Genomic DNA, 27,992 nt, shown 5'->3' on the forward strand with positions numbered 1-27,992 from the left:
TAAACCTCTCAGGGTTAGTTTGCAGACAGGCGAGTGTTGTTTTGCTGCCTGCTGTGCTGTTGTGTAGGGTCAGCACATGGAAACACATCCCAGAATCGCAGACTCTCCATGCTGGGGATGGCCTGGGCCCTTCCCCTGCAGGATGAAGTAGTTTTTCAGTTGGGTTATGTGTTGTGTTCATAACTCTGCCTCTTTCTCTCCCTTCAAGACACTGATTTTTATTTTCACTAGCACGAAGTCCCTCGGTGCTACAGTTCATCCTGTAGCTGGTGCAGTGATGGTGCTTAATATCTGCCAGCATCAACCAGCAGGAGGTTTGTGTTTTAAACTCTACCCAGGTGGCTCTGGAGCCTGTGCTGAGCACGGGGAACACCAATCCCGAGGCCGTTGTGCTGCGACATCAGAGGGTCATAATCCATTAAACCACATCCTTGTCATTGCTGCTACTGCGGTCACTGAGCTGTTCAGATCCATGAGACCCCAAGGGGGATGCCCACAGCTGGCACCTGTGGCTTTGTGCAAAGGCTTTGTGGCATCTCCCTCAGGGTATCTAAAGGGTTGAGCAGGTAACGGGGCGGGGGGGGGGTTTGCAAAAAATATCCTTAAAATATTTTTAGCTGCAGTATTTTTATTCTCGTGTCCGATGCACTGTCGAATCAGCAGCTAAGAATTCATTTTCACCTGTTGTTGTGCCATCTATGTAAAAATTAGATCAAAGTTTGCTTTTCTATATTTAATCTGGGTGGACAGTATATTATTGTCAGCCTCTGTGGAACATTGGAACAATTGCAATGTCTGTGTTGCTCAATTGTGCTGTAGAAGGAGCATTAGCTTTAGCTGACTGATTGACTCCCAAAGTTTTATGGAAAGAGCACGTATGGAGTTTTTATAAACTTGGCAACTAGTTCCCAAAAGCCTGGGTCTTAAAAAGTTGTTTCAAAAATAGTGACAGTCATGTGTCGTAGCCTCCACACGTTTATTCCGCTGCCGTTATCCAGGGTAATGAACGAGGAATTTTTGTAGAATTTACCTTTGGCAAATGCTGAAGAACTAAAGATGTGACTGGTTTATAAAAACTCTGCTTGAATTTACTAATCCTGCCCAGCAGCGTGGACTGTACATCTATGAAATCTCATGACCCCCCAGCAAAAGTCTCTAATGCCCTTTCTTAACACCTGTAAATAGAGAAGAAACATATTTACTGATACTCAAAAGTTGTGTTTAATGCTGAGTATTTTTCAGAAGTTCATTTAGTTTGATGCATATTGTTCTTTGGTTTTTGTTTTCCTGCCTGAAATGTCAAAAGACCTAAAAAGAAGCCAAAATTCTATTTTAACATGATGATGTCGAGCACTTTTTTATTTGTATATGTGTGTGTATGTGTGTTTGAGCACTGATCTCGAGACTTCGGTGGCATCTCAGTGTTGTGATTTCATTGCCAGTGTAAAAGGTTCTGGTGTTGCCCATTCATTTCTGGAGACAGAATTCAACCAAATAAAGTGCTTCCATTTGAAAGCGAATATTGACCTTGTAGCAATGAAACAGAGTCATCTGCATATTTAAATAAACATTTAATTCCAGAAATACAGTTGCACTGGAGCCTTTTGATCAACCAGATTTGGTTTTGGTTTTTTTCTTTTAATTTCTTATTGTTTCCTACTGGAATTTTCAGGCATTTGAAGTATTAATTTGGCTCTGACTGTCCCACAGAGCCAGTTCATGTCAGGTCACTTTGGGACAATGATATTATCAAACTTTTACCTTTCCAGCTGGCACTGAGGAGAGAATGCAGTGGTTGGGTTGTTTTTTTAATCCGTCATCTGAGGAGAAAAACATTGTGGCTGGAGCTGGTGTTGGGAAGGGCAGGTGGTTTGTGCCTTTTCCCACTTTGGTAGGAATCCATGAGAACTGGAAAGCTGGGGAAAACTCAGCTGAGAGACTTGTACCATCTACAATTCCATTTTAACGTGCAGGGCTGGTGAGTAGCTGAGCTGTGTGTGTTTCTAGCTGAGACAAAACCCCCTCTGGCTTCTGCCCAGCTCCTCCATCACCCCTTTGTCCAGTTCACTGGAAACAGCCCATCCAGGGGCCACCAGGATTTGTGGTTGTCCCGTTCAGCAGGTGACACCTGGCTGGTCATTTTATCTGAGAAATAATCTGCAGATTATTTGGTTTTTCTAAGTTAAAATTGACTTTTTTTTTCTTTTTTTTTTTTCTCTCTTTTTTTAAGCAGGATTTCAGTTGTTCTTTGCCAGCACTAATTAACACCCTTGTCAGATCAGGACAAATCGGGGCTGTTTGTGACAGGCTGCTGGTCTTTGTGGTTTTGGGAAATAATGAGTAGGAGGGGGATGTCCCTCTGGTTCTGGCTTGGATTTATCTCTCACAGAATCAGCATTGCTGACTTGAAATAGAAACAGCACAACCAAAGGGGTGAGTGAGGGCTGGGGGGGCGGAAGCCAAGCTGAGCAATAAGGGAGAAGAAAATAAAATGAGCTTTTTGTGTCTGGGCTGTCACTGATGGGGGCGTGGGCAGGGGCTGGGTGTGCACTGGGAGGGTGTGCTGTGGCCCTGGGGGAGGGTGGGGAGGTCCCACCCAGCAAGGTGTGGCCTCGTGGGCTCAAGCAGGTGAAACTGCAGCGATGTGGGTGCTGCATCTCCAGAGGAAGAGCCAATTCCCCTTCCCAGGGGCTGAGGCAGGGCAGGTGAGAGTGTGGGGCACAGGGTTCATCATCTGTCACAGCTCTGTTCTGCTCAAGGGGAAGAGGAGCAGCACCTGTGAACTGAACTGGCACTCCCAGGGGCCTGCAGGGGGGGGAGCAGATAATCTGAGATTTGCTTCATCAGGCCAATGCATGAGCAGTTCTTTCATCTCCCCTTTTTTGCAATCAGCAAGGGACCTCGTCAAATAAGGGGAAAATGATTTGCAAAAAGAACTGATTCAGCATTGGCAGCAGCTCCCAGAGCCAGAGCTGCATCTGAGACGGGCTCAGAAAAGTTTTCTCCAGTGGAGTCGGAGGGAAGCGAGGCTGCAGTGGGATTTCAGATGGAATTTGGACACAGAACTGCTGACCCTTGGGGTGCTTGAACAGGCAGAGGGTAACACAAAGCACAGTTGTGGCTTTGCCAGAGCAGCCCTAGAGCTGTTTGGTCTGTAACAGTCCCCTGTGTGGGAGGGTGTTTGGTGTCTCCAGGAGCTGTTCAGCAGCTGCTCAGGTGACGGGTTGGGTTGTGAGATGCACGTTTTGACTCCACGTTGCTCAAGAACAAGCTGCATGTTCTTGTTAACCCAGCTCCAGCTGAGCCTGTGTCACTCACCACGTGGGCAGGGAACTCCTGCTCCTGCAGCCCCTCGGGCTGTTTTAGAAACTGTTTAATCCTCAGGGGTGACAGCCTGGCATTCCCCAGGGCCTTGGTGCCAGAGCTGCTGACGTGTGTGTTACCAAGGAAGGGGAATGGTATCAGCCAGGGACATTTTAGCCACAAAACAGTGACAGGAAACTCTCTTTTAGAATCCTAGAACAGCTCAATGAAACTCCTTCCCTTGCCAGTTACTTCCAGAATAGTAATGAATGTCATGACCAATCTGTGCTTCCTGAGGCCCGCTCAGGTGAAATGGGGTAAATGAAAGGTGAAGGGAGGTCTGTCCCCACCCCCAAGCTCCCTGGAGCTGTCAGTCCCCCTCACCAGGCAGGGCAGCAGCGTGTTGAATGCACAGGTATTTATTGTACCACATTTTCAGCACAAGGTCTAACACTTAAGCACAGGAGTGTCGTTACAGTCTGTACAGCACCCTCGGACAACACGGACATGCAGCCCTGCAGGCTCTGCAGCAGATCCCGGGGCTGCTGCAGTGGGGAACAAAGACAGCTTGGAACAATGAGAATCCCAACAGTGGCTCATTCTCTGACCTCCCCCTCGGGCCTGTCTGGGTCTATACAAGCATCCCATAAACAGGATTGTAAAACTAACATGCTGAACCGTTTACAGACAGTTTTTAAAGGAGCTGCCGTTTGCAGCAAATATTTGATCTTAATAAAAAAAAAAAAAAAATCTGAAGGCCACATTTTTCTTCTCAAGTTCTCCTGTCCTACCCCCTTCTATCTCTAAGTTAAGGAGCAGCCTTTCCCTCCCCCTCCCTCCCTCTCTTTTTCAGGTGAGGAGCTTGGGAGGTCCCAGCCCCAGGTGGAGTCTGGCACCATTAAGGCCAGACTGGATGCTGTGCAATCATCCAGCACCACGAAAACAGTTTGGTTCCTCAGGCCATGGGAGGCACCTCTTCCTTCTCTGCCTCCACTAAACCTCACTCAAAGCCTTGCAAAGATTTAACTCTTGCCTTTCTGCCTTACAAGATGAACGAAAATCTTTTTAAGAACAGCCCTGCTGAGAAAAGTGGGAGTTTGGCCTTGTTTGCCTTCGTTCCTGTCTCCTTTCTCCATCAGCTGCTCCTTGGCTGCACTGGTGGCAATAGATAGGGGAGCAAATTCATTAAATGAGCCACTGTATACACAAAGGACATCTGGAATGACCTCAGCACACAGGTAGGGGCTTGTTAGCAGGAAGCAGCTCATTCCTAAAAAGCTGCTTCCCCAGCCTGGGCCCTGCCCAGCCAGACCCTCTCCCCTCAGAATGGGCTCTGTGGGAACAGAGGAGCCCTTCCTCATCCTTCACACCCCCCCTGCTTGTCATGACAGATGTGGAGACACAGCTTATGGCAGGGTCACTCTGAGAACTGGGTTAGGAACAAGGAGTCCCAAAATCTGCATCGGAGCTGTGCTGTGTCCCAGTCCAGCCCAGCCCTCCTGGTACCACCCCGTGAGCTGCACCCTCAAAGGTTCCAGCCCACAGCTCCACAGTGCCAGGAGCCTCAGCAGGAAGAGTGCAGGGGGAATGAAGGTGGTGGGAGGGAGGACTCACCTTCCAGCTCTGTTCTCTGAAACTGTGCTGAACACGTGGAATCAGACAGGAGAAAATGAAATTCTGCAGGACTGTGAGGGTGAGGGTTTGGGAGTGAGAGCAGAAAGGAACAGTCTCTTTCCAAATTCCTTAGTTGGTTGCAACTGAATTCGCAAGAATTCGATAAAGAGCAAAACTAGGAAGTTGAGACAGCTGTGCACCACCAGCACAAAACCCCAGGGAGACCTCGTGGCTTTCCTCAGCCTCAAACAACAGGTTTCTCTAGTAGCAACACTGCCTGCTGGAAACATAAATAACATTTCATTGTCTTCGTACATTTGAGTTAAAAAGAAAAGTGCCGAAAGCAAAACCTGCACAGGAGCAGAGATCGGTGCGCTGGGGACAAGCTGGGAGTGCTGGCTTCTTGTAAGCAAAGGAAAGAGGGGAGGGCTCGGGTCAGGACAACCCTCGTGAGGTGTGGCTGCAGCCAGAGGTGAGTTAGAGCCTTCTCCCAGTCCATCCCAGCACCACCCTGTGCTCAAAACCACGTTGAAAGGATGAGGAGGAAGCCTGCCTGCCCCAGGAGTCTGGGGGGAGCTGTACACACCTTCCAGTACCAGACAAGAAGAGGTTTGACCCCTCAGGACTCCCCAGCCCTCCACCCCCACACAGAGGTGTCTGTGCCTTCCCTGCCCCGGTCCCACTCAGGTCACACTGCGCGTGTCTCCGCTTCGATCTTCTGCTCCCCGTGGTGGTTCTCCAGCTCTTGGACCTGGGCCACGTTCTGTCTGATGGCAATCTCCGGGCCCCCTCCATACAGTGTGCTTAAATAAACCCATGTCTCCTCAGAAATCTGCCCGTAGTCAGCACCTGGAAGGGACGACAGCACTAATCCAGGGGGGAAACGCCAGGATGTTCTCTCCAACCACCTCCCTGCACAGCTCACCCCAGGGAGAGGAGGCACTGGTGGTCCCTACCAAAGCCCCCACCCCCCTGACCCTGTACAGCTGCAGCCCCCACAGTGCCACCTCCTGGAAGCATCAGGGCTCCAGTGTGTCCATCACTAATCCATGTCCCCAGTCACCACATCTCCGTCTTCCAAATCCCTCCGGGGATGGTGACTCCATCACTGCCCTGGGCAGTGTGTTCCAAACCTTGACAACCTTTTCCATAAAGAAATTTTTCCTAATATCCAGCCTAAACCTCCTCAGGCACAACATGAGGCTGTTCTTACCTCAGAAGCTGCATCACAGCAGATGCTGAGTAAAGACCAAGTCAAAAGCAACACGAGATCCAAGGCATAACATGAAGGGGAATGGTGGAAGGGGCCTGGGGAGCAGCAAGGCAGGAGCTGGGGGGGCTGCAGGAACCAGGCACAGCAGCAAGCTGGCCATGCAGGAGCTGCCACTGGAGAACTGGCTCAGTGGCAGGCAGATTGGGGTTGGGCAGAGAACTGTCATTCTCTGCAACACCATCTTGCTCTGTGACTGCTTCGTTATGGACCCCCAGATCCAGTGGAACAGTCTCTTCCCCCTTCAGGAACACAGCAAGGCAGAAGCACAAGCCTTACCCTGCTTGACTTGCACGTGTCCTCCCGGTTTTGTGAGGGCAATCTTGGTGTTGTCGATTGGTCCGGGAGGCTCTGTGGGAGAACAGACATGTCAGAAACCATCTGCTTTCCTCACTGCCTCCAGATCCAGCTTCTTTCCTGAGCTGGTTCTCTTGTCATTTCTGGGGACCTGCAGGCAGCCAGGGGGGCTGATGTCTCATCCCTGCAGCCAGGGCAGTGCTCACCCAGGGCCCAACAAATGGACTCATTTCCATTCCACCTCTCACCCCTGGCAGATCCCCTGCTCCCTGATCCTTACCGTTATCCTTGCCCTTGACAAAGGCTTCCCACTCCCGGAACCACTGCATGCTGATACAGTAAATGACACTTGGAGACTCCTCTGCCTGGAAAGCCTTGTTCAGCTGGGAGAGCAGAGAACAGAGACATGCAGGGAAGATTTATTCACTCCTGAGATCTCAGGGGGCCCCTTGCATTAACTCTAGGGCAGCCCTGCCATTCTCCAGTAGAACCCCATTCTCACCCTGTTCCTGCTCACCAGAGCAGGCAAGAGACAAGGATGGTTTCACACTTTGTGTGTGCACAGCAATTTCATGTCCCAGCTGCCCTTCCCCTGTGCTGCCAGCACTGGGGAACCCCCAGGCCAACCTCCTGCCTGTGCTGTAGATCATGTTCTGGAAAACTGGCACGAGTTTTCCAGGTCTCCATTTTATCCCCCCCCCTCCACCCTTTGCTTTGCTTTGCTTCCAGATGCTCCCCATGCCAACCTTGATGAAGGTGTCGATTTCGATCCTCCTGCGCTTGGCGAGCGCTTCGATCTCCACTTGGCAAATGGAGCACACGTACAGATGGTTCACAGCAGGGCCCCCCCCAAACCTGAGCACGGGGAGAGAGGCAGGGCAATGGGGAGCTGCAGCAGAATGGAAATGCTTCCCAGCAGCCCTGCATCCTACAGACATGGATTCCTTTACTACTCCACACACTGGTGATGGAGGAGCATCTGCAGCCGAGGGCACAGAGCTGCCTTTACTCAACCACTGAGGACCACCCAGTGCTCTGGGACAGGCACTGATCCACCTTATTCTGACTTCAGTCAGGAAACTCTACCAAATACTGGGAGAAAGAATGAAATGGTCACATTCACCTGTTGTAGAGATATTCCCACACGTTTTGGGGCAGAATCACAACCAGATCATCGATGTAATGGTATTTATTAGGAGGGATCCCTGTGGAGGAAAGGCAAGGGGAAGAGTTAATCAGGGAACTTATTGCTGTGCAAAACAGACACAAATAAAAAGGCAGATTTTCCTTTCTGAAAACTCTTGATTCCAGAATCTGCTCCCTTTGCTAATAGAAGACAGCCAGGAGTTCATCAGCTGTGGACGTTTCTCAATTCACGGCCTCAATTTCTAATCAAGTGTTTCAACTCCAGTGGGAGATTTACAAACACAAGTGCTCCCCAGCATGACTGATGAAGCAGCAGAAGAGTCAGACATGGTATCAGCTCTGCTTTCCAAACAAACCCTGAGGGCCAGCCTTGCTGACAGGGCAACACAGATAAATGCTGCCCTATCTGCTTTCTACAGGCTTCTTTTTAAACACAGAGAACTGGAAACTGATGTTTCCCCAGGCCTCCAACCAGCAGCACAATGGGTGATTGTCTCATCCCTCCCTGAGCAGGCTGGAGTTTCTGCCAAAGAGGATCCCACTGGAGCATCCCCTGTATCAGGGTGGCAGCTGGAGCTTCTTCCTGCATTTGTTCATGCACCAGGAAACAAAGGTACAGCCCAGAGGTGCTGCTCCCAGGTCCAGCAGCCTTACCTCCATGGGAGCACAGAAAGGTGTGGTTGGTGATGGGCCCAGGCTCTGCAAAGGTGTTGAATTTATTGAGCCACTCTCGAGAGATGTAGAACTGGAGCAAACTGTGCTCCTTCATGCTGGCCAGGGACACGACCTTCTGGCGCTCTCGCACAGCTTCTTCGCTGCTCTTCCTGAAGAGGTGGAGGGAAGAAAATTAAACAATTCCTGGAAACTCACGTCTGTGAAACGCATTTCTAGGTCTTCTGCAAGCAGGGCTCAGCTCACCTGTAGAACAGGACGTAGGCTTCTGCATTCTGCACCACGGTCTCGTGCACCTCGGTGACGTACTGGTCGTCGAACTCGTACCACTGGCCGTTGATCACGTTCTGGCAGTAGGCAATGTAGTGGCCACCTGGAACAGAGAGCACAGCCCTGCTGGGATTCACAGTGCAGACAGAAGGCAGGCCTGGGATAATGTCAGCAGCACAAACAGGATTAGCTGCTGGCAGAGAACAGAGAGACAGACACACACAAAGATAAAAAAAAAAAAAAAAAAAAGGATAATTCCTGTTCAGGCAAGCTCTGCAGGAGCAGCAGAGCCTGGCACTGTCACCCTGATTTGACTTCCTTGTAAGAGCCTCTCAGCAAGACTGAACACTGGGAAAGGGTTTGAGCCAAGCCCATAGTGAGGCTGAAATAGCTGCAGGGGATCTGTCAGAAGCTGCTTGGTTCACTTTCAAAGGGCAGAGGCTGCACAAGGCTGGGAATGCAGGGGGCCGGCCCTACACTGCCCCTCAGCCCAGCAGAGGTGTTGGCTAGTCCTGAACACGCTCCTCCCACTGCTGTTCCTCTGCCCCTGCTCCCAGCTGAAGGACTTACTGCCTGCTGTGCCGTGGTGACAGATGACTGACAGGAGGTCGTAGGTGGTGATCTGGGAGACACACTCCTTGGCAAGGAAAGGTCTCAGATCCAGCCCTTCCAAGGGGAAGGAGACATGGCTGTTGATCTTGAAGGAATACATCACCTCATGCCGGAACCGTTTCAGGTGGATGCAAAGAATCTGAAAGACCAAGGACAGAGGACACCAAAGCCCAGTGTTACTGTGAGTTACAGCACATCTCTGTGTGTCTGATCTTTGCAAGAGTTCTCTGCCTGTTCCTCATGAACCCTGCTGGCTCCTCAGTTTAATATGGGAAAGTCTCATCTGGTCTAGACACAGGACTTTGCCATCAAAACAAACTGCTGTTTTTGTTCCACCTCTGGCCTCCCCACCTCCTCAGGGCTGCTAAAAGGGAAACAGAGAACAAGGTGCCTTCACTCACCTCTGGGAGCCGGAGGACTTTGCAGTACTTCACTCCATTCCTCAGCCTGAGGGAGGAAAAGAAACGAGCTGTGAGAACCCTCTAAAGCAAAGGGGTGCCAAAAGGCAAGGCTGGGTCTTGCTCACTTTGGAATCCAAGGGAAATCCTGAATTCCAGCAGAAGAGGTGTCCAGGTAGAGGGCACAGCAAAATATTGGACAGCAATACAGAGAAATAAAGTTCCAGAGAAGCAGCACGAGACAGATAATGCCAACTTACTTCTTACACCGTTCACAGCTGTACATGTTGTCCCCTGCAGACAGAGAGAAGAGAGCCATTAATGCAGTTGTTCAGAGCACACAGGGCTCACACAGCTACATTTCCACCAAGGCAGAGAAACCACGTTAACATCCTCCTGGGGAAGCCAGGGTGAAAAGAGATCAAAACAACTCCTCTCAGTAAGTGTGGGCAAGAAGAGAATGCAACTAACAGGAAAGTATGGAACTGCCCACCAACACCACACAAACAGCAAATTGAGTCCCCTAAAACTTAAGAAGTTGATGGAGAAAGCAAAGAAACTTAGCACTCAACCAACCCACAGCTATGTCTGTTCCTTGCTGAGGGCACTCTCACCCAGCTTTCCCACTCCTGAGCAGGTGGGACAACTCAGTCCTGCACAGAGATGCTGAGCTGCCAACTTTTGGTACTGCCAGTCTCTAAGTGACATAATAAGGCAGGATTTGCCAGAGCTTTAATCTGCCTCCAAAATGCTCCTCCAGGCTGTCAGACCCCACTGAAGAAAACTCACCCTTCAACTCATCTGCTGCAAAAAAGGCAGCAAGGCAATCCTCCAGTGTCACCACGGGACCCCAAAACCAGCTAGGGATACAGGACACCACGAACCTGCAGAGGAGGAGGGATTAAGAGTTACACATAAAATAGCTGAATGCTTTGGTGTACAAAACCCCAAATGGATGATGGGTTTCCTTCCTAAGCTCATCCTACATCCCAGAGGAGCAGGGAAAGCAGGACTGCTCTCAGCTGATGTTTCCTACTGTGGCTGCTCAAACTGGAAATGATTTGGAAAACTACCCCAAGAATTAACTTGCTCTGGAGGGCAGAAGTGAGGGATGATCAGCTGCACAAGAGCTCTCAAGGTGAGTGACAGAACTAGAGGAATGGTAACAACTGGTTTAGATGAAAAGGCTCAAAGCCCTGTGAGGTGCCACATGTCCTCCAAGGAATGGTTCCAAGTGACCACTGGTTAGGGATAGCTGCCTTCCAGCACTGCAGAGCAAACTCCAGAGAAAAAAAAGGTCCTGCACAGGGAACACACCTCCGGATATACTCCATGATGAAAGCAATCCAGCCTTGGGAGGCATAGTTGTCCCCACATGCCCCTGTCTTAGCTGGCACGTTTTGGTAGATGGCAGAATGCAGCTTGGCCAAGTCCTCCTTCCCTGGGATTGGCAGTGACAGGTCCTGGAATGTCTCCACTGTTGTAGAAACCTGGAAATATCCAAGAGGAAGAGGTCTGGGTTTCCTGTGCGTGCAATGGAGATGGGACCTGACCTTCATCACCTTTTATCACTGCTTGGATTTTGTCTGAGCTAGAAACCTGAGCTGGCAGTAGGAGCAACTTGCTCTGGCTAATTATTCATCCCTGCTGTCAGCAGACTGACTTCTGTCAGGGCTTTTGTAGCACTGGACTGAGTTTCCTAATGTGAATCTGATATGCTGGGCCAACTCAGTAATGTGGATCAGCAAACAGACCCCTCCAGAGATACCCATCTCCTCTGCCATCACCCATCCCCATTTTAGCAGGCCTCTGCATCCCAGGGTTTGGGAAGAGCAACACCATTCCCTAGGGAAGGGATCTACAAGCTTGAAACCTGCGCTGTGAGGCTGACAGGGCCCAGGGGACTCACCCTGTCACAGGTGAGGCACTGCACCAGGCTGAGGATGGAGCCGTCGAAGATGTCGGAGATCACGCTGCGGTAACGGAGTTCCTTCTTCTTTTTCCCAGAAGCCTGCATCTGGGCTGAAAGACAAGGAAGCCCCACTGTGCAGTAACTCCCTCTCAGTCTCCTGTCTCCCTAGAGTCACACAGTCACATAAGAACATGAGACAAGCACTGTCCCGATGTTCAGACCCCAAGTGCATGGCAGGGAGATGGTGGAGCCTGTAGTTAAAGGACATGGAGGACGCTGCTGCTGTGTGTGGTATGGGAAAGGGGAGGCAGCCAACTGAGCCAACAGCAGTGTGCCAGCTCTCAGGAGGCAGAAATTGTCTTACTGGAAATCCTGTTTCCATCCTCTTACAAGTTTAAAAGCCTGGCTCTGCCACAGACAGCCCCTGCTTTTTTTAAGTCTTGCGACATTTTGCTCTAAGCTTTGCACTTTACCTCCTCTCCCCCCTGACCTGTCTATGTACTTTGTCTTTTTTTTTTTTTTCCCCTCTGGCCACGTGTTCCCCAGGCTTCTTACACTGGAGAGGATTCTCCACAACAGGGACTGGCCAAATGCAAAGTTTTGTTTAATGACAAACCCTCCCCCCACACACACGTGCACGGAGACAGAGTGCTCTTCATCCAGCCAGGACATCTGTGGCTGTGCTGACCTCAGCCAAGGGGCTGGGACACAGCTGAAGAAAGAATGTCCTCATGGAACAGCTGTAGGGACAGTGGTACAAGCACATGCCATTGTGTTTGCAGACTGTGCAACGTGGAGGGATTTTGATTTGCAGTTTGCTTTGGGATGAAGAGACCGGTTTGATAACAACACAGGCCAGGCTCTGCTCTGCCCTGACAGTGCTCCCAGCACTGGAGGGACATCTGCAGCCTCAATTCCATTCTTGTGAGCCCAGGCTGTCCAAGAGGCAGGAAGCTCTGTCAGTAACAACATCTTACAGTCCTCTGGCCCACATGCTATGAAATTCAAGTCTGGCAGACAAATGTTTATGCATCTCCCCACTCCCCTGAAGGGACAGAGCTTGTGCCTGGGACTTCAGAGCCATTTTATTCATGACAAAACAGCAGATGCAGACATGGAGATCATTTCAGGCTCCAGTGTAAGAACAAACTAGAATATTGTTTTACCCAGACCTTGACTTTACCTGCAGCTTTACTGTAGTCTGTGCCAAATACTATTTTAGAATGCACTGATGTCCAGGGGAATCAGCACTGTTTATATCTGTTAATCAAGAACCACGATGGATTCCTTCTCTCCCCTCCTCCTCTACGAGCTCCCCCCTTTGCCTCCCAGCAACCCCTGTCTGCACTACCTTTCTTGAGTACGTAGGAAGGTCCAATCCTGGCAGGGCTGGAGCGAGGAGGGCTGCTGGAGAGCTTGGAGTGCATCTCATGATGGACTGGGCTGCAGGGCCGCGAGGAGCAGCGCACGTAGGCATCATTGTCAGGTTCTGCTTGGGCACAGGGGGAGAGAAAAGGGTGAAAAAGAGTGAAAACCCCAGTTATGAAAGGCAACCCCACTGCCATTGGTGTCAGCCCAGCTCTGTATTCCGGCACAGAATCTTTCCCAAAGGCACAGTTAACTGTCCTGCTTGCACAGGCTGGCAGACACAGCTCCCTCGGAGCACGGGTGAGAGTGCACGCAGAGCTACACTGAACAGCTAATAATCACACACTGAAAAAAAAACCAAAAACAACCCGCCATTTTTTCACACTTAGATGACTAATTAGGTTTTGCAGCTTGCTCCTGTAGCCCTAATCGACACAAACAGCATTGCTGCCTTCGGTGCCAGCTGGCAGAGTAAGACTCTTACATAAAGAAGCGTTGAAAGATCGGGTATGTTCAGCTTGAGGTGACTCCACACTGCTGCTCTTTTCTTTTCCCCGAGACACAGAAATGCACAAACTGTGCCTCTCCCTTTTCTCTCCCCAAAGCATACAGTCCAACATCAGCAAACACCTTCTCCCATGCCCTTTCCACAGCTATTATTGCCCCAGGCCAGAGTATCAAATAAAGCAACATACAGATACAAACCCTTTTTTCTTAAAAGGTATAAACACAGTGTTTGCAGGTTTGGCAGAGGCAGGTAAAGACACTGATGTGCCTTTACTGAGCTCACAGCACTCTGGCCTGGCTAAGCACCTCTCTGGCTCATCTAGTGTATTTTCTTATAGACAAAGGCATGACTAAGGAAAACCTTGGATGCAAAATCTGTTGAAATCCAGAGAAGGAACAGTCCCATTATGTGTGCTTTGCCCACTGCACCACACCACAGTCCCTGTGCAGGATGTAACACGTCTTCTCAGAGGTATCCTGACTGGCAGAGGTGCGTACCTGGTGTCCTACACGGGCTGGCAGGACGGGGAGCTGGCAGCATCTCAGGTGAGGCTCTGCCATCAACTGCCATCATGGTAGTGTCAACATCTGCATCCTCATCCACCTGCTCCGAGTTGCTGCGCCGGTGGCCACAGGAGAACTTCCTGTCCTTCATCCTCTCTTTCTCAGAGATCCCTCTCCCTGCTTCATCCTGGATCAACAGCTCTGTCTCTGCCAGGGAGCCACTTCCCACGCTCCCTGTGGTCCGACTTTGTCCTTCTCCTTCACCCCTGTCACTGCTGGAGTCACAGGACAGGAACTCATCCTCCGAAGGGCTCCGGTCCCCCTCCCGCTTGTCCTCCTGGTCAATGGTATCCAAATCCCTCGTCTCTGCAACAACTGGTTCCTTCAGTTCCTCGTGGAGCTGATCCATCAGGCACCGCAGGAACTCCTGGGTGTCCTGAAAACCAAGGGATTCCATGTCAGTATCCAGCCAGAAATGGGGCAGATGAGAGGGACAAGAGTGGCCCCACTCTCAGCCTATTCCAACACTGTCCACAAAGGTCAGCCAGCTCTGCAGCACGTGGAGACCTGGCTGGAGCAGAGAGAGGCTCATGGCCATGCACCAAAGGGCCTCTCTGCTACAGGAATGCTATTAACTCCTAAATAATAAAAGGCCCAATTTTTTTTTATCTGAATATCTTCAGCTGAAAGACACTGAAAAGCCAGAGAGCAGCTTGCAAAGCAGGAGCTTATTTGTCAGGGGTTTGCCACTGATAAGAGGCAAGAGATAAGGAGAGACCTGATGAAAACAGCAGGTTTCTTCTGCTCATGGTAATCCATCTCTTGGAGAGGGCAGATTAAAATCTTTAATAAACAAGGAATGGAACTTGGCTATACTATCTAGGTGCAAGCTCCTACATTCATAATACATGGTAAAAGAGCTGATATGTTGGCTTCAAAGGAGCTGCTGGAAAGCAACTTGGTATTTTGACAACTCCAGAGAGTTAATTATGATGTTTCTGTTATTTTATGAAGTTTGGCTTTTAGCCTGCCCTGCCTTCAATTTTATCTCTTTAGAGATGAGAGCTTTCCAAGCCAATGTACTTCACATCAAAGACAGACATAGAAGTTCTTTCATTAATCATTATTTTTATCCTCTGTTTTGATTTCTTGTCACTATCATGGTTTAGATGTACTGTCACTTCTCTTGCAAATTTTTGAATCATAGTTTTTTGTTTACACTTAATTCTAAAGAACAAACAGAGCAGCTACACTGATAAAGACTTCAAAGAAAAAGGAAAGGATACTATCTTTATATAAGATTCAGTTTGCTGCAATTCCCCAGAAAGAGAACATAGAACGCTCACATCTTTGAGTTTTTAGTACAGATTTATCCAGGTTTTTCAGCTCTGATGTGAAGAAATAATACCAAATTCTTATATAGCAGGTATCAATAGCCTTCAAAGCTGTTTATAGAGGATTTGACCATCATAATTTCAGAGGTAAGCAAGCTGACACAAGAAAATGAACTGACTTGGAACCAGCAAGAACCCAGGTCTCCCAGATCCCACCCCAGTGCTCTACCAAATCACTGATACTGATACAAAAAAAGGCCACAACCCCTGAGCTCAAGTTCTTCCTTCTGAACACAAGCACCACCACTGCAGGAATTATGGAATATGGAAAACCTCTGGAACAATGGCATGGGTTTTTTCAGGCCCCACCTGCTGTGCATAGCCTCGGAACATGGGGTTGACGAGTTTAATTCCATGGGATAGACTGCTTGGAACAACATAGCTCGGGCTGTTTAGACATGGAAAAAGAAAAAATGAGTTAGTTTGCCTATTGGGCCTGGAGCCAGTCTGTCTAATAGGCCATAGCAGAGGGTGTGGTAATCAGTCAAAGAGGACAAAAGACAATTATGCACCTGCAAAGCCTGGGCACAGATTTCTGCATTAGCTGGACGACAAACACACCAAGAGAGAGAAAACACCTCGCAGCCATTTCAGTCTGTCCTTCCAGAGAGACTCTTCCCCAGAGCATATATCACTTACAGCTCTGTCCATACTTTGAATGCTCTCAACTGATTCTTTCTAGAGCAGGGTTTGGCAATTAAGAGTTTCTTGGTTGGATTATGCAGCACCATGTCTGGCTCAAAATCTGGGTGGGCTGACCACCCAGAAAAAGGGGTAAAACAAACCAAGATCAAAATGACATGATATTGCTTCAAAGTCTAGAGCCTCCTCCTCCACAAAGACACAGTTCACTTTTGTTCTGTATCTCACTTATGCCTTGTTAAAAACAAACACAAGGCAAACATGCAATGCCATTTAAATTAAATTCTTAGTTTGATGGTTTTTAATGGATTGCACAGAGCAGACAACTTCAGATTTTAACAGAGCTGCATAATTTTGCACTTTCCTTTGAACTGGTCAAGATTTGAACCAGTAGCAAACATTTCCCAAAATGTCACCTGCATTTTCCACTCTCTTCAGTAAAAATCTCTTTATCAGTTCTTCCATCCAGATCTCAGAACTGGCACATCTATGAGGCCTGGCCAGATTAGATCAGAGGTGACCACTCACCGTTTCTTGTGCCAAACCTCAGACACCAACTTCTGGTAACTTTTGCACAGCGCGGGTTTCTTATCTGTACGGACCAGTCCACCACATTCCAGGAAAAACTGTGTGAGAGGTGGGCTACAAGAGAGAGAGGACAAGGATTCAGAAATTTCTCCTCTGCTTCTGCTTAAGGGTTTATTAAAATTTAAATGCAGGCCTTATCAAAAGCACGCTTAAAGTACTGCTTTTAAATCAAGGGAAGAAACGGTTCCAGATGCAGATCTGAGCTCTAACTTGAAACAAATGGAAAAGGCTGATGTGAACCTGTTCCCAGTACAGGGAAGAGATCCTAGAATTATTCCTCAGCAGGATGGCTAGAGAATGTTTTATGATATGGGTTGTTAGAGTATCGCTGGGGAGAATAAAGAGATGTGACACGGCTTTCCACAGGATAAATACTTTCTGTTGCAATAGAAATTATGAAGTTTTACTTCAAGCAATTTCCTGCTGTAACACTTCTGTCGCCCTAAACAAACACTACTTTTTTCTGCCCTTAGGCTGGCTGAGCTCTCTTTGCAAGACTCGTGGAGGTTTCAGATCAGAGGTGACACTTTTGGTATTTAGTGAAGGATGCCACTGAAGGCCCTCACGCCTACCAGTTAGAGAGAGCCTGAAGTGCTGCATTCATGTAGCAGGAGTTCCCAAGATTTTTCATTCCAGTAAGGCCTAAAGCACAAACAAGAGAGGGATGAATCACTTTCCAGACATGCTGCTTTCTATATTCCTCCCCAAAGAACAGGGAATCCAACCCTTTCTAGGCAGTCTCCACACTCTGCTCCCAGGAGCCTCCCAGTGCAGATCCTACAGACTGCAGAGTTGCCCTCCCAGCCCTTTCATCCACGTGATGCAAAGTTACCTCTTGGTTTCAAATCATCATCCTCTGACTCAGATTCGCCCTCATCAGCCACTGCAATTGGAACAGCTTTCAGAGGGTAAGCAGGCAAAGGAGAGTCCTAGATTAAAGACAGAGAAATAAGTCTCAGTGAGAGAAATGAATGATGACCTGTGAGAGATATTATCTCACATATAAACTGAGCCAGCCCTTAAGAAATGCACTCTGCAGAGAGAAGAACCAGTTGCACTGTCTACCCTTCTCACTCGTGCCAGGAGGGAATGGAAATAGTGCCATTACTGCTTTCAGTACACATGATAAGAGGCATCAGGAACGAGCAGCAGTGTCACAAGTACGTGTGTCTGGTCTGACAGCTACAACTCCCATGGGCCATGCACTGAAAATTAAGATAGCACAGCTGCAGTGGTTCCTCCCCGCAGAAGAGGCAAGAAAAGGTTAAAAATAAAGTCAGAATGGATATTGAAGTCATAGAATCATAGGATCATAGAATGGTGTGGGTTGGAAGGGACCTTAAAAATCATCGAGTTCCCACCCCCAAGTCATCTGAAAGTCTTTTTGCTGGCAGACCCCGTAAGGCAGGGCTACTGGTCCTCTGGCTACTTTCAGTGAAAGAGCTCCTGTGACAACAACACCTGCACAACAGCAGAAACCACTGGGCTAATTTTACACCAGGCAAACAAAAGCCCAGCCGAGCATTCCACCCTGGCCCTGTGTGACACAGACCCACCGGTTCAGTGAGCTTGGCGGGGGGGGAGGGTGGGTGAGCTGCCAGCCTCTGCTCCAGGAACACCTCCTTCTCACAGGCATAGCACCACACCCGGAACGTGGTCAGGTTCACCGTCAGGTTGTGCTTTTTGGCCTAAAAATTAAAAAAAAAAGGCAAGAAATAAGGGGTCTCCTCTGACAGCTGGTGCAATCTGAAGCACAGGACTACCAGGAATGGGGGAAATCCAGCTGTGTCTAAATGTGGATGACAGAGGAAAGCTCACCTGTGCATGAAGTGTGCTGTGGTCAGCAAAGGACTCCCCACAACCAACATAAGGACAACCAATCTAGAGAGGGAAGAGAGCCAAAGCACAACAGACACATCAAATTAGAGCCTTCACAAAACACTCTGCAACTCCAGTCCCACCAGCAGCAACTTCAGAATTACCTTGCCAGTTTTTTTAATTTGGAGATGGAAATTCAGAACTGATGGATATTTAGAAGTGATTTAAGAAAGGAAGCCTGGAATCAGGTTCGCACCCAGGTAAAGACTGCGTTCCGAGGTCGCTGCTCCAACGGGCAGCTCCTCTGAGCAGCCTCAAACCTCCTGGGGATTCCAGTGTAGAAAGAAACTGCCCCTTCCCACCCACATGTCCTGTGGCATTCCCTCCCTGACACTGCCCTGAGCAATGTCTGCCAAGGTGTCACCCTGCAGCCCCCTCACAGGTGGCAGCACAGGCAGCCCACAGTCAACACTGGGCATTTTATTCATTCCTACTGGGAATTGCAGGGGCAATTCCCTACCAGGAGTGAACTTTTACATCTTGGCAGATTCTGACAGCATTGCCCTTTCTTCTAGGGAGTCTCCTCCTTGGAATCCATCAAAAAGACATGGATAGTTCCACTGTCAACCCCCTCTTTGCCTCCTACTATTCAAGTGAAGTCCCACCACATCATGCACACAAATAAGAAGCCATTTTTACCTGAAGACAAGCCCAGAGGTTTGGTCCCACAGCTCCACAGGACTGGCAAGTTCCCTGCATATTCATGACAAAAGAAGGTTTGTTTGCTTGGTTGGTTTTTAAGTAACCGAGTCCTTCAAGAGTGGGGAAACTTCTCCGTGAGACAGCCCTTGCCAACCTGCAGCTCCCAGCATTTCATTCCTTAATAGCACACTTCCAGTCAAATACATGCAATTTGCAGCACTTTAGCTAAGGGACACATTTAAGCAGGATAAAATATCCTGGGGAGGAAGAGATCGGGGGGGGTCACAAAGGATGATTTTATGGGACATGTGCAGAGTAGATCAGATCTCCTCTCTCTGGAGACAGGCAGCATTTTCTTCAAAAAGCAAACATGCAAACCCGTGCACAACAGCTAAAAGGGAAGGGACCAACAACCACAACACCCTGTACCTTGGATTTGAGCAGCAGGTCATCCCTGGTCACCTCTCCTATGGAATCCAGGTGAGGACAGATGTCTCGTGTGTCCCCCATTTTCACCAAGGGGGATGTTTTCCTAGGACAAGAACAGATAGATCCTTTTACCCACATGTCAGGTTTGCTCTCACAGATTGTTAGAAGATACCTTGGCATGTTTTGCATATCAGAGGTTACATATCCACCTTTAAGGTTCAGAGACTGAAACAAATCCAAGACACCAGTGTGGAGCCTGTGGTGTCTTCCAGCTGATCTCAATCTCACACTTTGCTGTTACACTCCTTTATCAAACACTAAATATATGATTAGTTCCAAATGAAGCTGGGCAAGAGGGGAATAAACTTAAATGAACTGTAACACCAATAACCAGGCTACAGTCTCTGAGGAATTTACCATTTGACAGGCAGATTTTTAACAGTATGAGCCACATAACTCTTGAGACTGTGCAAAACTTAACAACGCACTGTTCCACCTGGCTCACATGTCCAAGCACCACAAGAACAGAGGATTTCATAGCTGTGTGCTCATGAGCACAATAAACAGTTTCATGGTGGTCCATGGGTATGTAAAAGACTTTAAATATGTCTCAGTAACATGCAGTTATAAAAAAAAAAAAAAAAAAAAAAAAAAAAAAAAAAAAAAAAAAAAAAAAAAAAAAAAAAAGAGAGGACTTGGTGTTTCTTAACTTAAATAACCTCACTCATGGCTGTTAAAAAAAAAAAAAAAAAGAAGAAGAACAAGTGATATTAATAGCGCAGACCAGGATCAAAAATATTACTGTTGGCTGGAAATGAAGCAGATATGAAAAGCCCACATCATTGCAAGAAAGAAGTGGAAAAATCTGATGAACTTGATGTTAATGACTCCAGAGCTGCTATACCGTTTGGTGGGTTTTTTTCACATTTTGAGGACATTTGAAAGAATTCCCAGTGTTATCTGGTCTGAATCACTGACAGGGGGAAGAAAAGAAAAAAAAAAAAGATATACGAATAAACCATTGCAGCAACACTTTTCTTGGGAGTGGAAAAGCTTGCCTAGCACCTTGCCTTGGCAGGAGACAAACCCTCAAGGATAATTTTACAATGTTTTCTCAGCACTCTGCAGAGCTGAATGAACTGACAGGAGGAGCAAAGCAAAACTGGAGGGGGAAGAAATCATACGTGCATGGTAGAAAACACCCCAGTGGTGCTGACCTGGATCTCTGTAGCCTGGGAAGAGATGCTTAACAAACAATGAAGCAATTCCATGCAGCTTCCCAGAGAAAGGAAAACAGCACCACGTAACACATGTTGATTTAAAAGACAAGTGACAAGAGCACAGTAGCTTTGACTAACACATAAAACTGGGACATTTCAGGCTCTGAGTCCCTTCATCAAGCCCGACCCCGTTTTCCCAAATGCATCAGCTGGTCCAATTAAAAAAAAAAAAAAAGTATTAATGCCACGTTTGCTATTTCACCTTCCTTGATTTCTTGTCTCTTTCCCAGATGTTTCCCAGAAAATCTAGTGAACAAAATACTGTTTTAAAATTAATTCCAGACCCCTTATCTTCACCAGCTCAAGCAAACAAGGAGCCAGTTCTGGAGCACACGGTGTTAATTCAGTCTTGTGGACATGGATGGTTTCAGTGCCCTCCATGGGGCCACCCCTCTCCACCACCCAAAATTAAAACCATGCCTTTAGACTTTCCAGCACTGGGGTTCCCACACAGGGCTTCCCCTTTTTTAACAAAGCAGGGGGAAACCTCATTTTTGCCTCCCAGCCCTGACAGCACACGTCAGAAAAAGGATCGAGTTGTGACTGTTGAGAAGGAAATGTTCAACCTCAGCCTTCCCACGGCTCTGCCCTACGAGCTTTAGCTGGCACACACACACACAGAGCTCTGACGCTGCGCAGGAAACCAGGAATTTCATGAAAGCACTGCCAGAGAGCTGAACTGAGCCTGTCAAAACGTACTGCAGATGATGGCAAAAGAAGTTACCCTAAAACAAGTCCCTCAGCCTGTCTTTCTCAAGCGCCACTGTGGAGGAACAGTACACGAGCATGTCAGAACAATTCCACCGTAACTGCAACCTACTTTCAGTTGCTTAAATTGCTGTCAAACCCACCGCCTTCTACAGGAACACATTTCTTGGGCTTGGGTTTTTTGGTCTTCTTTCTTTTTTTTTGCTTAAAACAACTGTGTGGTTTTGTACCAAAGCTAGAGCCAAGCTATCAAGAGTTTCAGATCCATGCAGGCTGACCGACTGTGGAGTAACTGCATAAACAAAAGAGATCTTTGCACTGCTCATCCACAAAACAAACTACCGGGTCTGGTCTTGCATAACCCACCGAGGGAACGGAGTATCTGCAGTTGTTCTCAGCGACATTTTTATGCTTGAGATACTAAAGAAAGAAATATTTACCGAACTGCCCTACTGACAAGGCAGGAGCAGAAAGGAGGTGCTTCTGAGTCGCTGCTGAACGTTTGCAGGGAAATCAGAAGGTTTATGTGGAGCAGGCAAAGCAGAGCCAAGTCTGAACACTGATTTGTTACAGGAGGTCACAACACAACGGCTCACCCGGAGATTCAGCTTTTAGGCAAAAAACACCTCCGGGAACTCCCCCCTTTCCCCGCTGTGCCGCTCCTCGAGCACAGCAGACCCCCAAAACACAAATCCCCTCCCGACAGCCGGTACAGCTGCTCAGCACGACGGAGGCTGAAGAGAAACCTCCAAACCGTCGCCCCCGGGGAAGGCACCGGGCCCTGGGGGGCTGCAGGGCCGCCCCAAAGCCGGGGATCCCGGAGCCCCGCGGCCGCTGCTGCTGCTGCTGCATCATCCCGGGCCCGGCCGCCCTCCCTCCCTCCCTCCCCCCGCACGGCCCTGCCGCCCCCGCCCACCTTCCCCGCTCACCTGCGGGATGCTCGGGACGCCCCCGCCGCAGGCCGTGCCGCCGGGAAGGGCCGCGGGCCCCGGGCAGCGCGGGGAGCCGGCGGAGCAGCGGCGGGGCCGCACAGGCCGGGGGAGGAGCGGGGGCCGGGCCGGGCCGCGCTGGGGCGGGGCAGGGACGGACCGGGCTGGGGGGGCGGCGGCGCTGCCCCTGCGGGCCGGGGGGGTTCCCTCGTCACCTGCGGTCGGGGGTCGGCCCCTCGCTCAGCCGGCGCACCCGACAGCGCGGCTCGGTGAACCGGAGGGCGGCCGGGGCTGGAGGAGCCGCGTCCCTCCCGCTGCAAGGGCTGTAAACCCGGCTGTGGGACCGGCGCTCCCCTGACACGCAGCGACCACCGGCGGGGCTGCGAGGAACGGGACGCCCCCCGTGAATTACACGGGGGCTCCTCGGAAGAGGCAGGGGGGGCCCGGGGGGCTCCCGGTGCTGCTCCCGGGAGGGCACAGGGGGGGCTCCCGGGGGCTCCTGCCCGGACAAGGTGCTGGCAGGGGGGCGGGGCCGCCAGGCTTCGGCGCGGCGCTGTGGCGTCATCGCTACGCGGCGGCGGGAGGGGGAGCAGAGTGGTGGTGGCTGTGTCGTGTCGTGTCGTATCGTGTCGTGTCGTGTCGCGGCGGCCGCAGCGATGCCGGCCAATAAGTCCTTCCGACGGCGCAGGGAGGACGAGGACGAGGAGGAGGAGGACGAGCAGCTCGCCGAGGAGGTCAGGTGGGTCGGGAGCCGGCGGGGGCCCCGGCCGGGCCCAGCGGTCGCGGCGCGGTCGGGAGTGGGGACGCGTGGCCGGGTCTGCCTTAGTGCAGCAGTACCGCGTCACGACATGGTGTCATATCGTCTTATCGTCACCGAGGTGCATCATGTGTTGAACCACTGTGTTATGGAGTCACTGAGTTGCACCACAGCATCAGGTCACACCGTTTCATGGTTGTGTCACTTCATCTCTCCATCATCTCCGGCCGCTCCAGGGTGACAGCTCCGTTCCCAGGGATGTCTCGTCCATCTCCTCTCATCCCCTGGTGCTCCGGCCAGGAGACGAGAGGGTTTGGATCCGGACAGCGCCGGGAGCTGTGCTTGGAAACACTGAGGGCCACCCTGACCCCCACAGACCCTTCTGTCCCTGCCGGGCACCCGCCTCTTCCTTGACATTCCCTCGTCATCCTCCTGGAAATGGGCACTCACAGAGGGTCCCTTCTGTTCTCAGATTCTTTCATCCCCAACAAGACCTTGTTGTTTTTTATATCTAAAAAACACTTGGCGATGCACAGTTCTTGGCAGGTACTGAAAAATGTGTCATTAGGAAAAGTCTGAATACCTGCAGAAGTTAAAGATGCCTGTCAGTTTAGAGAAAGACACTTGGGCTTTCAGTTTACCATCAGCTTTCTTCAGAGTCGCCCATGCACTGATGTGTCTTGGCTTGTTCTTCCCAAATTGGCTTCTTCTTAAAGCCTTTCAGTATTCAATCCAGCAGGGATGTTTTTTTCTGATTGCTTAAATACACGAAATTGCTTAAATAAATAGAAAATACCTATTTAACCTGAAAAATGGATGCTGATATGCAGAGGTTTAGGGCAAGGTCTGACTAGAAAATTCCATGTTAACTACAGAAAATCAAAATAATTAAAAGAAATGCATCAAGTACTAAGTCAAATGTATTTATTTTATTCAGGTTAAAACTTGAGGAAGCCAAAGAAGTTCAGAGCCTCAGAAAGCGACCCAATGGGGTGAGGTAAGGGATGGGAAGTTGTGTCTTGTCCGAGGGTGTGATGTAACAGTGCATTTCTCTCGTCATCTGCCTCCTTCCTTACAAACCATTACATGTCAGATACTGCCAAACCCACATTCCTGATAGAGGAGTTTCTGTGTTAAAGCCTGAGAGTGGAAAAGAGGGGCAGACTTAGAGAAGGATAAAGCAATGCAGTGTTGTTGGTAATATGTTTCCTTCCACTGAATTCCATTTTCTTTCCTTATCTGCCTGACCAGTGCTGTAGCTCTGCTTGTGGGAGAGAAGTTGCAAGAAGAAGCAACACTCGTGGTAAGTGCTGGACACTGCCATCACCCCGGGGCTGAGGTGTGACGGTGTGAAAACATTGCTGTGGTCTAGCCAGTGACTGTGTGAGTCTGGCCTGGGGTGGGACTGATGTCACAGCACAATTCCTAAATGTTTTCTGTGTTTGTATCCAGATGTTGAGGACTGGCATTAAACTAGAGGGAAGCTTCAGGGTTTCTCTTCACCTTGCTTTACAGGATGACCCATTTAAGATAAAATCCGGGGGAATGGTGGACATGAAGAAGCTGAAGGAAAGAGGCAAGGACAGGTGGGTGAATGTGAGCTCTGAAAAGCTCTCCCTGGACTAGTGTTAAATGACAGCTGGCAATGAACTAACCAGATGTTGTGTCACTTCGGAGAGTTTAATATAACGCAGTTCAGCCAGTTGTTTTCACCCTAACTTGTTAAATTAGGTTAAAAAGAACACCACACCTATCTCCCCAAAAAAACAAACAACAAACAAAAAAGCCTCCACTAAAACCTGAAAACATTGTGGCTTCCACTTAGGATTAATGAAGAGGAAGATCTGAACTTGGGAACTTCCTTCTCAGCAGAAACCAACAGGCGGGATGAAGATGCTGACATGTGAGTTTGTCTCTGGTGTTGATCTGGCCTGGGTGGTCCCTCACCATTTATTTTTTTCTGTCTTGGATTCTGAGTAATCCCAAAATATCCTCCTAATTCTCAATGAAACTTTCCTTTGCCCTTTCACTTCTTGCATGCCACACTTGAGAAGGCTTTTTCACGGACAGAGCTGGGAGGTGACAACCAGCCAGCTTGGCATTAAATCCCAGTGGGAGCTTTCCCTGCTGGCTGTGAAAGAGCATGGAGAATCTGATTGTTTCTTGGACAATTAATTCTTGCTGTTGATGTTAGCTGAGTTCTTTTGGAGAGATTACTCTCTTCTGTTTCGGCTTTCAGGACAGGGATGCAGCTGTGCTCGGCAGGAGCACAGGCACAGAATTAAATGCTGTGTGTTCTTCATGTGCTGCTGTTTAGGATGAAGTACATCGAGACTGAGCTGAAGAAGAGAAAGGGAATTGTGGAGAACGAGGAGCAGAAGGTGAAGCTGAAGAACGCTGAGGACTCTCTGTACGAGCTGCCAGAGAACATCCGTGTCTCCTCTGCTAAGAAGACTGAGGAGATGCTGTCCAACCAGATGCTGAGTGGCATTCCTGAAGTGGACCTGGGAATCGAGTATGTGGTTCACAGATCTGTGGGTTACGGCCAGAATTTCCGGGATGAGAAGCTGTTGGTTGGCAGAGCAGCACTATGGGTGGATTACACAGCCCTGTTTGGCTCTGGGGTGGGACTGAGAATTGCTTTGGATTAGTGTGGTAACCAGCACAGCACGTCCTACACAGCGACAGGGCTCAGTGCAGCTCCACTATGGGACCTGTGGGAAAAGGCTCTTAGTTTCTGTGACCTGACTCTGTCAGCTTTCTGGAGGACCCGTTTATGCCCTGCACTGAAAGGATGCACAAAGATGGGAGCTTCTCTTTTGTCTTTGAAACAAAGCACCTCCTTCTATAGCGATGCCTCCTCTCTCCAAAAACACATCAAGTACCATGGCAGTGCTGTTACTACCCCCCCAAACCCATCCACTTAGCACTTCTGTGCCTGCTACCCTTTCGAACTACGAATGAGTATTTTTTCTTTCTCTTCTAGTGCAAAAATAAAAAATATCATCTCAACTGAAGAGGCCAAGGCCAAGCTGCTGGCAGAGCAGCAGAACAAGAAGAAAGACAGCGAAACTTCCTTTGTTCCCACCAACATGGCTGTTAATTATGTCCAGCACAACAGATGTAAGTCTTGTGTAGTTCTCCTGACCCAGCTGGGACACAGTCTGACGCAGGAGAAATTAAGTCTGTGTGTTGGCACAAGCAGCTCCACAATTGCTTTTCCTGGGATGCTCATACAGACCACATCTGGCCTGGTCTTTTTCTTCTTCCTGTCAGCAAGAAGAGGGACTCTCATTGCTCATTCTCATGGCTGAACTTTCTGAACTCCCAGCTGACAGCAACTCATAAATTTCAAGATGTTTTCTTTAAGTTGTGCCTTGAGCGTGTGCTGGAAATGCCTACCCTGTCTGGGATGATAAATGGTAGTTTATAGTGGAGAGGGTCCATTTTTTAGGCTGCCAGAGCGGACAGGTGGCCACAGACCTTACTAGACAGGAGAAGGGAATTAATTTCCGGGAGAGCCTCTCATACCACAGCCATCTGGAGGAAAGGCAGCCTTCTGCTGTGTCCTTCTATGCTCACAGGGGTGATTGGGGGTCAGGTTGGTGTGTTCTGAAGGAAGTGGAGAGTGTTTGAGCCACTTCTGATGAAATACTGCTACTGAAATTTGCTGTACTCCATCTTGCCTGTACTGATAGAAACCCAATTCCAATAAGCTGTTGTTGTTTCTGCTGAAGATGACTTGTCACAAATGCCATAGAAATTTTTCCATCTGGATAAGAGTGCTCCAGATAATATTCCTTACCTGATGTTCTCCTTCTTCCAGTTTACCACGAGGAGCTGAACGCACCAGTGCGAAGGAACAAAGAGGAGCCAAAGCCCCGTCCCCTGAGAGTGGGGGACACGGAGAGACCAGAACCTGAGCGTAAGTTCTGAATCTGAAAGGCTGTAAGGAGATACACTGAAACTCTTCAGGGAAACAGAGAAACCATCTGGCTCTTTTGACCTCCCCTGGATGCCCTGAGCTAGGAGGGAAATGGAGCAATCTAAGTCCAAGAGAGCTGGTTGTTTGCACTTGATGGACCACTACCAGGTCACACCTGAACCCCTCTGAGTGGAGGATGTTTTTAAAGATGCTCAAGGGTGGAGTAGTGAAGGTCACAGCTTAAGTGTGTTGCCAAAGCTGTCTGAGAAGCTGAACAGCAAAGGGTGCAAAGCTGGGAAGCAGCGACAGCTGAAGCAATAACCTCACATAGCAAGGGGTTGTGTAAGGGAAGTGGTGGGGTTAAGACAACGTCTCCTGTGGAAGGACAGGGAAATAATATTTCCTTCTCTCTCCTTTGAAGGGTCTCCTCCAAATCGCAAACGTCCCCTCAATGAAAAAGCCACAGATGATTATCACTATGAGAAGTTCAAGAAGATGAACAGGCGATACTGATAAACGTGGACTGAAGCCTTCGGAGTTGTTTGGATTTTCCACAAATAAGGGATTTTGTGTCAGTGACCTGCGATGGATTTTGAGAAGAGTCACTACCTTCACATGCTGATGTTAACTACGAAGCTTTTCCTGTGTGATCTTGTAGTGAATCAGTTTGCAGGTGATTGTGAACTCTTTGGTCAGTGAAACCCTGTATATAGCTATGTTCTTATAAATGAAGTTTTATAATGGAAAATGAGCTTTCATGGTTGGCATTTTTTAGTGAGAAAACAAGCTTGCTTTTATAGACTTTTTCACCCTCCTAAAAAGGTACTTAAAATAATAGATCCTTTAAAAGCAGCAGTGCTGTTTGGTTCATAAAGGTAAGGCCCTTGGGAGCTTTATATTTAAAATGTATAGCTGGTGCAGAGGGCACGTGTCTTCCCTGGAGGTGC

At 49.1% G+C, this 27,992-nt stretch overlaps 2 protein-coding genes across 6 annotated transcripts; one reads left to right on the top strand and one right to left on the bottom strand.

Annotated features, from left to right (window-relative positions):
- Window positions 1-1,835: 1,835 nt before the first annotated feature.
- Window positions 1,836-22,434, bottom strand: USP20 (ubiquitin specific peptidase 20). 4 transcript variants are annotated; one of them, XR_003570490.1, is made up of 25 exons: window positions 22,364-22,434; window positions 19,447-19,549; window positions 19,015-19,068; window positions 18,316-18,378; window positions 18,054-18,185; window positions 17,330-17,426; window positions 17,070-17,139; window positions 16,438-16,551; window positions 15,577-15,655; window positions 13,868-14,309; window positions 12,846-12,983; window positions 11,492-11,604; window positions 10,900-11,072; window positions 10,372-10,466; window positions 9,843-9,876; window positions 9,586-9,631; window positions 9,143-9,323; window positions 8,549-8,675; window positions 8,285-8,454; window positions 7,608-7,689; window positions 7,231-7,339; window positions 6,765-6,867; window positions 6,467-6,538; window positions 5,363-5,766; window positions 1,836-1,847 (listed from the first exon to the last, which is right to left on the bottom strand). XR_003570490.1 is itself a non-coding variant. In XM_027877704.1 (24 exons), the coding sequence occupies exons 2-24, from the start codon at window positions 19,525-19,527 to the stop codon at window positions 5,606-5,608; spliced, it is 2,736 nt and encodes a 911-aa protein (XP_027733505.1). In that variant the 5' UTR covers window positions 19,528-19,549; window positions 22,364-22,434; the 3' UTR covers window positions 3,705-5,605. The 4 variants fall into 4 exon arrangements, 3 of the variants coding, with proteins under 3 accessions (XP_027733505.1, XP_027733506.1, XP_027733507.1); XM_027877704.1 differs by lacking the exon at window positions 1,836-1,847 and having other exon boundaries at window positions 3,705-5,766; XM_027877705.1 differs by lacking the exons at window positions 1,836-1,847; window positions 22,364-22,434 and adding an exon at window positions 21,875-22,145 and having other exon boundaries at window positions 3,705-5,766.
- CUNH9orf78 (chromosome unknown C9orf78 homolog) lies at window positions 1,990-27,796 on the top strand. Of its 2 annotated transcripts, none has more exons than XM_027877709.1 (11): window positions 1,990-1,995; window positions 6,650-6,655; window positions 22,979-23,102; window positions 24,058-24,117; window positions 24,372-24,423; window positions 24,636-24,706; window positions 24,946-25,023; window positions 25,438-25,635; window positions 26,107-26,243; window positions 26,947-27,045; window positions 27,467-27,796. In XM_027877709.1, exons 3-11 carry the CDS (start codon window positions 23,020-23,022, stop codon window positions 27,556-27,558), a joined length of 870 nt encoding a protein of 289 aa, XP_027733510.1. In that variant the 5' UTR covers window positions 1,990-1,995; window positions 6,650-6,655; window positions 22,979-23,019; the 3' UTR covers window positions 27,559-27,796. The 2 variants fall into 2 exon arrangements, with proteins under 2 accessions (XP_027733510.1, XP_027733511.1); XM_027877710.1 differs by having other exon boundaries at window positions 22,994-23,102.
- The last annotated feature ends 196 nt before the right edge of the window (window positions 27,797-27,992 follow it).

The sequence above is a fragment of the Empidonax traillii genome, unplaced genomic scaffold, assembly GCF_003031625.1.
Source record: "Empidonax traillii isolate 1590-97213 ecotype Southwest subspecies unplaced genomic scaffold, ASM303162v1 scaffold34:size3740991, whole genome shotgun sequence".
Taxonomy (NCBI): domain Eukaryota; kingdom Metazoa; phylum Chordata; class Aves; order Passeriformes; family Tyrannidae; genus Empidonax; species Empidonax traillii.